Here is a 13,153-nt window from a genome sequence, read left to right as displayed (position 1 = left end):
ACATATCACATCGGCTGTGCAGCACACATAGGGGTAGGATTACTGTTAGGCTGCAGGTAGGGAGGGTTAGTGTTAAGGGGGGAGGATTAGGATACGTACCTAAAAGGTGTCAGGATACTGACCATCGGGATGCCGCTGTTGGTCTTCTGACTGCTGGCATCCCAAGTGCCAGGATCCCGATACCATCCCCTGGTGTGTACCCAGCCTAAGTCTTCATACACCTGTTCATTAAAAGTATAGCCATTTCCTACAATTGATGGATGCAGCCATTTTGTGTGCTGAACCAAAACTCATAACCTTGCAACCTATCCATTCACAGGAAATGACATCACTGAAGCAAGAGGTACAATATCACAGATTCCTAGTGAACTGATGGAAGTCATGGCCCTCATTCGTTCCTGTCCCCTCACCACCTCCCCACTTGACCCTATCCCCTCCCGCCTCCTCCTCTACCTCTCTCCTTCTGCTTGTTCCCATCTTTCCCACCTTCTCAATCTGTCCCTCTCATCAGGCACTGTCCCCTCTGCCTTCAAGCATGCACTCATCTCTCCTATTCTTGAAAAACCTACACTTGATCCAAACACTCTCTCCAACTACCGACCCATCTCTCGCCTCCCTTTTGCCTCCAAACTCCTTGAGCGTATTGTCTACAACCGCCTTACTTCCTTTCTTTCCTCACACTCATTGCTTGACCCATTCCAGTCTGGCTTCCGTCCTCTCCACTCCACTGAAACTGCCCTTACAAAAGTATGCAATGACCTCCATGCTGCTAAATCTAAGGGACACTACTCTATACTTATTCTACTTGATCTCTCTGCTGCTTTTGACACTGTGGACCATCCTCTCCTACTGCAAATTCTTCACTCCATTGGTCTGCGTGACACTGCCCTCTCTTGGCTGTCCTCCTACCTTTCTGACCGTTCTTTCTCTGTCTCCTCTCATGACTCCACCTCCCCCTCACTTCCACTAACTGTAGGGGTACACCAAGGTTCTGTCCTTGGTCCTCTTCTCCCCGGCACCCGATCATCTCTATGGGAGAGACGTCATGACGTCTCTCCCATAGCAACGCGCACAGACACTAGTGGTCAATAATGACCTCTAGTGTCTGTCCTGGAGCCGGCTGCAGCGGACGCCCACACAGCCCACGGCGTCTGCTGCAGCCATTGACTCGAGTATAAGCCGAGGGGGGCTTTTTCAGCATAGAAAAATGTGCTGAAAAAGTCGGCTTATACTCGAGTATATACGGTATGTTTATTTACCCTGTTCTTGTCCTATACTGTCATCAACTGTAAGTTGCTGTTTTCCTGTTTGATTATTTGTTTATGTATTCTGTAATTGGGCGCCATATAAATAAAGGATGATAATAATAATATTGGTTCATCCCACAAAATCACTGCACCCACCCAGTGCAGACCAGAACATTTTACTCTTACCATTCCACTATCTGTTTCACACCAAAGTATGGGGTCTCTTTACTAAGCACTGGAGAGAGATAAAGTACCAGCCAACCAGCTCCTGTTATTTTTCAAACACAGCCTGTAACATGGCAGCTAGAAACTGACTGGCTGGTATTTTAACTCTCTCTTTTTTATCTCACTCCAAGGCTTAGGGGGACATGTACTAAGCAGTGATAAAAGTGGAGAATTGAGCCAGTGGAGAAGTTGCCCATGGCAACCAATCAGCATTGACGTAACATTTATAATTTGCATACTATAAAAGTATACAGGGCAGCTGATTGGTTGCCATGGACAACTTCTCCACTGGCTCACTTCTCCACTTTTATTACTGCTTAGTACATGTACCCCTTAGTACATAGACCCCTATATCTCTCAAATGTTCCGTTTGCAGTGGGGAAGTCCCGATCCGTGGGTCCTGAAAGTGGCAGGGCTTGCAGTGCAGTGCATGGAATATGAATATGAAGTGGGCTTGGCTGGGAGGATAAGGATATGTTTTGTGTGCAGCAGTGACGTGGCTGTTATATTACTTGGAGCCTAGACTTATTTTGTTCCAATTTTGCCTGAGTATTGTCAGGCAATATCATACAGCTTCCTGGTAACTCTTCATATTCCTGTAGACATCTATTCTCCTCTAATACTCCATCTCTAACCCTTCTTTAGATGCCTTCTCCATTACTCCACCTTAGGCGTACCTGTTCCTTTCTCAGTCCCAGCATTCAGAGGAACTTGGTTTCTGTACCACTCTATGGTAGGTGCTGGATAGGAATTTCGGCTAGTGCAGGTACCAACCTTATGAAAGAAAGAGAGTAAGTAGATAAACGGAGGGACATGGGTTATTTGCAGGTGATGCAACTGAAATATATTTACAAACAAGCATAACACACCATTTAAAGTCAACTTTTGCTGACAGATGGAGTAGATTTTTGTGCACATTCAGTTTTTTAGTGCACATATCACAGGACGTCTGCTACGTGTTATTCAATTCTATGGAAAGGTGTTAGAATGATCTCTCCATGTAGAACTATATGACGAGCCAGGTTACTTTAAATCTACAATAAATCTGAAGTCTACTCCACCTGTAGCATTTAGATTATGGGGTATATTCAATTGAAGTCGAAAGCTGCCGTCTGTCGAAAAGACGGCAGTTTTCGACTTTTTTAGGTTGGATGGGGTTCCGACCTATTCAATCTAATCCCAAATTATTCGACAAGTCGAGGAATTCGACTTGTCAAAAAGCACGTGGATCGGTGGAATAGCTGCCGATCCACATGCTTGTGTCGAAAACGGGGCCAAAGCCGACAGGTTTTTTAAAAGTCGAATTGAGATGACATTGAATAGCCCAGGTCGGATCCATTCCGACAAATGAATGTCAGAATGGATCCGACTTCAATTGAATATACTCCTATACTTTCGTGTCGAGATGAAAAGAGGAAAAGAATAACCCACAAGACAGATATAAAATACATCCAGTTACTGTACCTCTGACGCATCAGAATCTGTGACGGATAACACTTGGGTATTTACAGTAAGCTCTGGAGCCGATGGAGACACTGAGAAGAGTGAAAATAGCAATAAGGGACAAGTCACAAAGAAAACGCATATCACAAATGGATGGATTACAACACTCAGGGTCTGGTCCTGAGTCGAAAAGTATTGAAAATATACAGTGCGTTCCTGGGCAGTGACTGGGATGTTCCTATTCTGATGCACAGGGATGGTGCGCCTTATGGGTGTGCAATGGGAGTATCACTGGCGTGTCACAGAAGTGGTTGCAAGCACCCATGGGGCTGATACAAGGTTTGAAGGTGCGACCGATAGTAGGGTCTAAAGACGCATTAATCAATATTTCATAATCTAAAGACGCAGACAGTGGGCTTCTCAGTGCTTGCTCATTCCGACGCATGATTATACACCGGGTAAGGCCTTATAGCGGCATTAATATAAAGTCGCAGGTGCAAAACCAGCAAAAGACGCAGAATCAGGCCCTCAGTATTGTCTGCCTTTTTAAAACATGTTGCTTTTAAATGGTGTTTTGTTATTATAATTATCATTATTATCATTACTAATATCTTACGGTGTTCGCCATCTGTGTTACTCTTTGAACTTCCATCCACTACTTTTTTTTTGTCACCAGTCCCTCTCCCCGCAGGCCAGTAGTTCTCATTGCCACCAGGTATTCTCTTGGTACTCCCCTGGCATGGGACCCCCGGGACCTGCTAGTTAGGGGGGGTTTAGTGACTACAAATGTGCTTTGTGGGGGGAAACTCCATTATCTCCATAAAGGAACAATATAAAGAATTATTATAATATTTGTATTATTTGTGCATTTCAAACAGTTGTGTCAGCTGGGTACATTACAGTCTAATTAATGCTATTGCCTAATGCGAAATGAGAATCCTTCAGTGTGTGAGAGACAGTGAGATTACTTAAACAGTTGAACAGACAATAACTATGAATTATTTACAAGTATTAATGTTCACGCTCACCATACACCCTCAGCTCAGAGCTCCCCTCTCCGCTCCCCTCGCTCCCTGCGCTCACTCGGCACTGGAATGTATTCTCATCTTTGACGCGGACATCTCTTATCACTAGGCTGTTATCATTCTTAATGTCCACTCTGCTGCTGAAGTCTGTGCCCGGCTCTACGGAAGTGCGCCCATCGTTATAGGCTGCTATCCGACTTTGTCTGCCTTCTCGGTCCGTCTGCATAGGTCACAACCAAAAGACTTATACAACAGACTACCATTAAAGACCCTGTAAAGATCAGGTAAAAATGTACAAACGTGCATATACACTATAGTGCATCTTTTCCACTTTCGTCCCTTAGAGTCACACAAACACAAATCTTTCAACTGAATTACAGGTCATTTAAATGTTTAATGTAATTTTTATAAAGTCTACAACAATAGTTGCTACGGGTGTAGTAGTGTATGCCGGCGGCCGGCTCCCGGAGGCCAGCATACCGGCGCTGGAATCCCGACCGCCGGCATACCGACAGCTGGGCGAGCACAAATGAGCCCCTTGCGGGCTAGCTGCCCTCGCCACGCTGCGGGCATGGTGGCGCGTATTCTCCCTCCAGGGGGGTCGTGGACCCCCAAGAGGGAGAAAAAGTGTTGGTATGCTGGCTGTTGGGATTCCGGCGCCGGTATACTGTGCGCTGGGATCCCGACAGTCGGCAAACTGAAGACCACCCAGTTGCTACAATGACCATCTATCTAATAATCTATAGTGATACCTCTTCAGAATGCAAACACAAATCCAACTACAGTACCTTCAAAGTAGCAAAAAACAGAGCAGAACACCATTCACAGATGCTCACTAGGGATAGGATTTAAATGATGGAACAATCAATGCTTTGGCTCCAATGTTCCAATGGTTTTGGCATGGATAGAGCTTTTGTCTAATAACCATCTACAACTTCCTGCCGGAAACGCGGAAAATTTTTTGAAATAGGAGCAGTTCCACTTTCTGGGTAATGGGTTTTGGTACTGCATGTCAGCATGTGCACCAGGAGCTGTAAAAGACACCAGGGTCTATGTACTAAGCCTTGGAGGGAGATAAAGTAGACAGAGATAAAGTACCAACCAACCAGCTCCCTTACTGGTATTTTTCAAACATGGGGCAGATGTATTAAGTCTGGAGAAGGCATAAGAAAGTGATAAACAGTGATAAGTACAAGGTGATAAACGCACCAGCCAGTCAGCTCCTAACTGTCAATTTGCATATTGGAGCTGATTGGCTGGTGCGTTTATCACCTTGCACTTATCACTGGTTTATCACTTACTTATTCCTTCTCCAGGTTAATACATCTGCCCATAGGCGTGCGCAGACACTGACAGGCGGGTGCCGCTCCGGACTCCCCCCCCCCACCCCCCTCCACGGCATTATAGTGTTCTCTCACCTCCCCTGTCCTGGATATAGACTGCTCACCTGGGCGGCCCATAGACTGCTCACCTGGGCGGCCCAGGTAAGCAGTCTATATCCAGGACAGGGGAGGTGAGAGAACACTATAATGCCGTGGAGGGGGGGGGAGTCCGGAGCGGCACCCGCCTGTCAGTGTCTGCGCACGCCTATGCATCTGCCCCATAGCCTGTAACATGGCATTTAGGAGCTGACTGGCTGATACTTTGGGGTATATTCAATTGAGGTCGAAAACTGCCGTCTGTCGAAAAGACGGCAGTTTTCTACTTTTTTTGGTCGAATCCAGATTCGACATATTCAATTTTTTTCAACATTTTTTCAAAAAGCACATGGATCGGCAGAATAGCTACCGATCCACGTGTTAATGTCGAAAACGGGGCCAAATCCGACAGGTTTTGGCCCCCTTTTCGACCATCTCAGTCCGACATCAAAATGATGTCGGACTGATATGCGGACCCGGAGGAGGCGAGGGGGGAGCCGCAGGGAGAGCCGGCGGGCATACAGGAGACATCAGCACTACAGTAGCGCTGCAGCTGGATGTCACTCACCCGCACGCTGCTGGAGCCGGGTGGAAGCTGCCGTGAGGTCGGGCGGCTGAGTGACATCCTGCTGCAGCGCTACTGTAGCGCTGATGTCTCCTGTATGCCCGCCGGTTGTCCCCCCGCGGCTCGCCCCCCTCACTTCCTCTGCGTCCCATCTTAAATTCGACTTGAAAAAGTCGAATTAAGATGGGGATTGAATAGGGGTTGTCGGATCCATTCCGACAAATACATGTCGGAATGGATCCGATTTTAATTGAATATACCCCTTTATCTCCGTCCACTTTATCTCTCTCCAAGGCTTAGTACTTAAGTACTGAGTACAGACACACACCTTGTTCCATCTGATTGTTTTCACTACTAAAACTGTCAATGTTTTACATCTGATTTCCTGGTGATATCTATGGTGATAATCCGATGTTTTAAACATCAGTACCACCAATGTTTCCATTTATTTCTTTATTATTTATTACCAGTTATTTACATCCCATCCCTAATGTACACACAAAAAGGAATAATGTAATCACTAACCCCTACCCTCTAACATCTCAGACTTGGAAGCAGCTCACCATCCAATCTTAACTTGGCAGGCAAGATGCAGGGGCAAATGCCACACTTGCAATGTAACACAAATTGAAGGAGCACTAGCTGGCAACTGCACATACAATAAGCTGCTAGCTGATAGATGACACTCCATATGGCTCATTGAAATAACTAGACGTGTGACATTATGGCAATCACTGCCTAGGTCTGCCTAATGGTAGCGCCAGCCTTGCACGCAGTTCAGAATCTGTATATGAGAATTCAATATTACTAGTTGCACAAAACAAAACTAATGTTAAAACACAGTGATCACAGTAGATTGCCAGCTCAGACTTTCACATTACATTGAATCTAAATATTAATTGAGAAGCTGATGTTGCTCTCGCCCCATACTCACAAAAGACCACTCCACGCTGTACTTCGGAGAGCCGCTGAACTTCGGTGTACACTTGAAGACTGCCTCATGACCAGATTCAACTTCAACTTTTGGGGGGACGGAAACTGTGACTGCACAGAGACAGCCTGCAAAGACAGAGACAAGGCCACCATCAAGAGACTGAGAGCATAAGAGTAGACAGCAAAAAGAATGAGTGTAAGAGACAAAGCTGACAGCAGAAACTACTGCGGTGGTTGAGAGAAGACGACAAGGGGGAGATGTATCAAAATTTCTGAAACTTTCTAGAAACTGCTAAAGAGGATATGTGGAGGTGTTGCCCATAGCAACAGATTCTAGTTATCTGGTACACTCTAAAAATGATTATGATTGGTTGCTACAGGCATCACCTCCACTTGTCTCCTTTAGAAGTTTGATACATCTCTCCTCAATAGAGATAGGTATATAAATGGGGTGTATGGTGCAAAAAAGTCTGGGAACTACTTAGAGCAGTACTTCCCAAACTGGGGTGCTTCGGGACACTTGAAGGTGCCCTGGGTTAGTGGTCCAGGACCAATTCAAATAATGTATGGTCAATGTAATAGGCAAAACCAGTGCTAGTGACTTCCAATCAAAAAATATGTGGACAAACAGAAGCGAATCCTGTCCCTCACCACATAACTGACCCTAAGGATGACATATAAACACAATCTACTTAATTTGATATTTTATCTGACTTTCTCAATAAGAAACTTTTGGCCTAGGGGTGCCACAAAAACAATTCTGGTACTCTAGAGCGCTGTGACTCAAAAATGTTTGGGAACCACTGATGGAGTATTGGAGACATTTAAACCTGAAGATGTGTGGAAATAAACAGCAATAACGTCAAAGAACCACATGCTGTAAAAGGACTTTTATGGAAATGTAAATATGTTCTACAGTAAATATACCAATAATGTACTGTAAGTACTCTGCTACCAGCTAACGTGTGTAATATACTTAATGCAGGAAAAAGAAATGCAGAATCTTTTTTTTCTTATGCAACATAACAAAGAAACGGTGAACGTTCACAGACTAATGATTTCTTAGCCCTATGAGACCAAGCAATTACCTTAACTTTTTATGAAAAGTCAATGTTCGTAAATAATGGACAATCACGAGAGCAGTGTGTAAAGTAGTTTTCATTTGCCAAAAATCAGCAACAGATTTATTAAAGAAAGACTGAGCTATCCAAGATAGACTGAGATGTAGCGTCAATGTATGACAGAAAACATATCAAAAACTAAGGCCTTGGAGAGTGATAAAGTAGAGATAAAGTACCAGCCAACAAGCTTCTGTAATTTTTCAAACACAGCCTGTAATATGGCAGTTAGGAGCTGATTGGCTGGTACTTTGGGCTCTATTCATGAAGCAGTGAAAAGAGTGGAGAAGTGAGCCTGTGGAGAAGCTGCCCATGGCAACCAATCAGCTGCTCCATACAATTGTATAGTATGCAAATTATAAAAGTTACTTCAATGCTGATTGGTTGCCATGGGCAACTTCTCCACTGGATCACTTCTCCACACTTTTCACTGCTTCATGAATAGACCCCAAATCTCTCCCCATTTTAGCTCTGTCTAAAGGACCCCATACAACAGCGACATATTGCGTATTAAAAATCCTGATTCCCCAATCCCGACCAAAAATGATCGACAGATCGGGCATTTTTTAAATGTTCAATTTCCCAGATTCCCCAACATATTGACTATTATCGGGAATGGGGCTGCTGATGTATGGGGGCCTTAAGGCGGCATCCGGTCTGAAGATCGACAGTGTCTAGGTCGACAATGTTTAGGTCGACCACTGTAGGTCGACAGTCACTAGGTCGAAATGTTTTCAGGGTCGACAGGTCAAAAGGTCGACATGAGTTTTTCAATTTTTTTCAATTTTTTTGAACTTTTTCATACTTAACGATCCACGTGGACTACGATTGGAACGGTAAACTGTGCCGAGCGCAGCGGAGCGAGGCACCATGCCCGAATCGCTCGCCATGTGTGGGGACATGTGCACTAATTGGGCTTCCCGGTCACTGTACAGAGAAAACGACACCAAAAAAACATGAAAAACTCATGTCGACCTTTTGACCTGTCGACCTAGAAACCCTGTCGACCTTCAAACCCTGTCGACCTATAGTGGTCGACCTAAACATTGTAGACCTAGACACTGTCGATCTAATGATCCACACCCCTGAAGGCTTAGTACTGTACATCTCTCCCTAAGGATCACTAGAATAGAGACTCATCAATTTAGGTGCAGTACAAAGTGAAGGTGTAATGGGCCCTACACATACGGCGACCTGCCGCCGAGCTGCCCGACGGCCGATACGCCAGACGGGTGACCCAGCGGCAGGGGGGAGGTGATGGGGGAGTGAAGGTTCTTCACTCCCCCCGTCACCTGGCTCCATAGCAGTGCAAGCTAATATGGATGAGATTATCCATACTGGCTTGCATGCATAAGTGACCCGGCACCAACGGAACGAGCTCGGGGCCGCACATCGTTCATCGTTGCTGCCTACACACTGAACGATATGAACGAGTTTTCATTCATTAATGAACGAGAACGTTCATATCGTTCACTTATATCCCCTAATGTGTAGGGCCTATTACAGTGACAAGGCATGTGGATTGGAAATACAGAATACTTATAGTTATCACTACAAGGCCATTTTGTGCCAGCTGTCTGCTTCCCTTTGCTATCATTTATTGGGGTGACTGTCCACCTGCAATGCAATAATTAATACATTTAAACAAAGGAAGAAATGTACCCCATAATGATAGCTATACACATTCACATTCAAGTCCTATTGGACAGGATCTGATTTGGCATGGCAGAAAGTCAGATAACCCCAATTACTATGGTAGTGTGGCCGTCTAGTGGAGAACTGGAGGCAATAGTGCAAAGCTTTCAGAACCTGATGTGTGAACCTGCGCCAGACTGTATATGGGAGTGACCTAAAGAAAATCAGTGGTGTTGCCGATAGCACTCAGTTGTTTCCTTTCATTTTCTAAAACCAGAAAACTAACACTGGATTAATTGCTATGAGATACATGTTGCTTTATCCTTTCCTTCTAAAGTGGACATGTGGAGGACGAATCAGCATCTAGTTATCATTTTATACAATGTACTAGATAAATGATATCTAGAAGCTGATTGGTTATGACTATGAGCAACTTCTCCAATTATACTCATTAGATGGTTTGTAAAACCTCCCCGTTAGAGCACTAAAGGGGTAATGTATCAAACCATCTCAAGAGTGATGAGGCCAAGTGGATAACATGCCCACTACTTTTTAGAAAGTTGGATACATCTCCCCACAAGTCTTTCTGACATCCACAGTAAATGAAATAGAAATAGTAATGCTACTTGCATACATGCCAATTCTGGGGTCTCCGCATCAGTCCGGTTACTTAGACAGTGCTAGTGTGATCTGCTTAACAGCAAAGAGTCCCTGGATATTACAAATGCTGGCACCTATGCACGTGGTTAATATTAACAACCAAGAGCAAAGTGTTCCATGGACAACTCTGTCATTCCTGGGTTTGTTCCTAATTTTCAGGTGTAGACGTAGAGTAATACAGGACACAAAACTGCGGAACGCTAGAAGTGCCCTGTACTGTAGTCACTAGCAACGTAAAAGGATGAGACTGAAGTGGAAAGTGGAGGCGTACGTTGCATTAAGCAATCTGAGTACTTGTGAGGAGATAATGCACGTGATTTCAGGGCGTGCTAATTAAGGAAATGAGCCTTAAATAGGGAAGATACATGAAGAGGATGTGAGGTCAAGAGATTGCTGCGAATAACTAACCAAGGTGACCAAATCACAGTATGATGTCGAAAAAATGCCTTATGATGGCTAATCACAATCTCTGCTTAATTACGCATATATCACAGACATATAATATATTACATATGTCTTGAGACACACCCCCAAACTCCTGCAACATGTCATGTTGCGGCTTACAGAACACTGCGACCGGCTGTTTCAAAGCACGTGAGCACCGATACATTCGCAATCCTCAAAACATCACCCATTCGCGGCTCAACCAAACAGCATCCACCTCTAAATCAGGCCTAAAATCCGAAGAAGCAAACAGGACATAGCAGATACAGAATACTTGTACTGATAATCACCAGCAGACCAATGTTTCAGTTTAACACGCTTTCTCCTCAGGGTAACCGGGTAATTCATAAACTATCTTTATTATTAAAGCAAAGACAGTCAAAGATGTGTCGTCTTCACGTCCTTTCTATACCATACAGAGATATACAGTGAACATTGCAGCGAGAGAAAGAGGTAAAAGTGGTTTGAAATGTAAAAGCACCTCGTAACACTGGCACAATGGGGTATATTTACTAACATTCGTAATTCTCCCGATTTGGTGGGAGAATAATCACGAATGACATCGAAAGTGTAAAACTGCAACTTTTTGAATTTGTTACGACGGATTTACTAAGCTGTCGTATTCGGGTTTTTCTTTTGTTCCGATGTCGATGTCATTCGTGTGTTTTTTTTAATTTTTACGGCAGTGATTAGCAAAACACTGCCGACTTTTTTACAATGAATCTCGGCCGGATCTGTGTGATCCGTGCTGGGGTTCATTTTTTTTTTTTTTTTTTAATTAAACACTGTAAAATCCCAAAAAAAAATTGCGTGGGGTCCCCTCTCCTAAGCATAACCAGCCTCGGGCTCTTTGAGCCGATCCTGGTTGCAAAAATATGGGGAAAAAATTGACAGGGGGTTCCCCCATATTTAAGCAACAAGCATCGGGCTCTGCGCCTGGTCCTGGTTCCAAAAAATAAGAATTTACTTACCGATAATTCTATTTCTCGGAGTCCGTAGTGGATGCTGGGGTTCCTGAAAGGACCATGGGGAATAGCGGCTCCGCAGGAGACAGGAGACAGGGCACAAAAAAGTAAAGCTTTTACCAGATCAGGTGGTGTGCACTGGCTCCTCCCCCTATGACCCTCCTCCAGACTCCAGTTAGGTACTGTGCCCGGACGAGCGTACACAATAAGGGAGGCAATTTGAATCCCGGGTAAGACTCATACCAGCCACACCAATCACACCGTACAACTCGTGATCTAAACCCAGTTAACAGCATGATAACAGAGGAGCCTCTAGAAAAGATGGCTCACTACAGCAATAACCCGATTTTTTGGTAACAATAACTATGTACCAGCATTGCAGACAATCCGCACTTGGGATGGGCGCCCAGCATCCACTACGGACTCCGAGAAATAGAATTATCGGTAAGTAAATTCTTATTTTCTCTATCGTCCTAGTGGATGCTGGGGTTCCTGAAAGGACCATGGGGATTATACCAAAGCTCCCAAACGGGCGGGAGAGTGCGGATGACTCTGCAGCACCGAATGAGAGAATTCCAAGTCCTCTTTTGCCAGGGTATCAAATTTGTAGAATTTTACAAACGTGTTTTCCCCCGACCACGTAGCTGCTCGGCAGAATTGTAATGCCGAGACCCCTCGGGCAGCCGCCCAAGATGAGCCCACCTTCCTTGTGGAATGGGCCTTAACAGATTTAGGCTGTGGCAGGCCTGCCACAGAATGAGCAAGTTGAATTGTGTTACAAATCCAACGAGCAATCGTCTGCTTAGAAGCAGGGGCACCCAACTTGTTGGGTGCATATAGTATCAACAGCGAGTCAGATTTTCTGACTTCAGCCGTCCTTGAAATGTATATTTTTAAGGCTCTGACAACGTCCAACAACTTGGAGTCCTCCAAGTCGCCAGTGGCCGCAGGCACCACAATAGGTTGGTTCAGGTGAAACGCTGATACCACCTTAGGGAGAAAATGCGGACGAGTCCTCAGTTCTGCCCTATCCGAATGGAAGATTAGATAAGGGCTTTTATAAGATAAAGCCGCCAATTCAGATACTCTCCTGGCGGAAGCCAGGGCCAGTAACATAGTCACTTTCCATGTGAGATATTTAAAATCCACCTTTTTCAATGGTTCAAACCAATGGGATTTGAGGAAATCTAAAACTACATTTAGATCCCACGGTGCCACCGGAGGCACCACAGGAGGCTGTATATGCAGTACTCCTTTAACAAAAGTCTGTACCTCAGGAACTGAGGCCAATTCTTTTTGGAAGAATATTGACAGGGCCGAAATTTGAACCTTAATAGATCTCAATTTGAGACCCATAGACAATCCTGATTGTAGGAAATGTAGGAAACGACCCAGTTGAAATTCCTCCGTCGGAACACTCCGATCCTCGCACCACGCGACATATTTTCGCCAAATGCGGTGATAATGTTTCGCGG

General features: G+C 44.7%; 1 protein-coding gene across 1 annotated transcript in view; it reads right to left on the bottom strand.

Annotated features, from left to right (window-relative positions):
• The window catches only part of BCAM (basal cell adhesion molecule (Lutheran blood group)), an 86,499-nt gene that overhangs the window by 36,395 nt on the left and 36,951 nt on the right, over positions 1 to 13,153 (bottom strand). The window contains exons 2-5 of the mRNA XM_063942604.1: positions 6,858 to 6,982; positions 3,944 to 4,160; positions 2,937 to 3,007; positions 2,150 to 2,246 (exon numbers count right to left, since the gene is read on the bottom strand). Of these exons, the coding sequence (XP_063798674.1) occupies positions 2,150 to 2,246; positions 2,937 to 3,007; positions 3,944 to 4,160; positions 6,858 to 6,982 (510 nt within the window). The remainder of the gene's footprint in view (positions 1 to 2,149; positions 2,247 to 2,936; positions 3,008 to 3,943; positions 4,161 to 6,857; positions 6,983 to 13,153) is intronic.

This window comes from Pseudophryne corroboree, chromosome 10 (assembly GCF_028390025.1).
Source record: "Pseudophryne corroboree isolate aPseCor3 chromosome 10, aPseCor3.hap2, whole genome shotgun sequence".
Taxonomy (NCBI): Eukaryota; Metazoa; Chordata; class Amphibia; order Anura; family Myobatrachidae; genus Pseudophryne; species Pseudophryne corroboree.
Note: the sequence above shows the minus strand (reverse complement) of the source record. Positions and strands in the feature narration are given on the sequence as shown.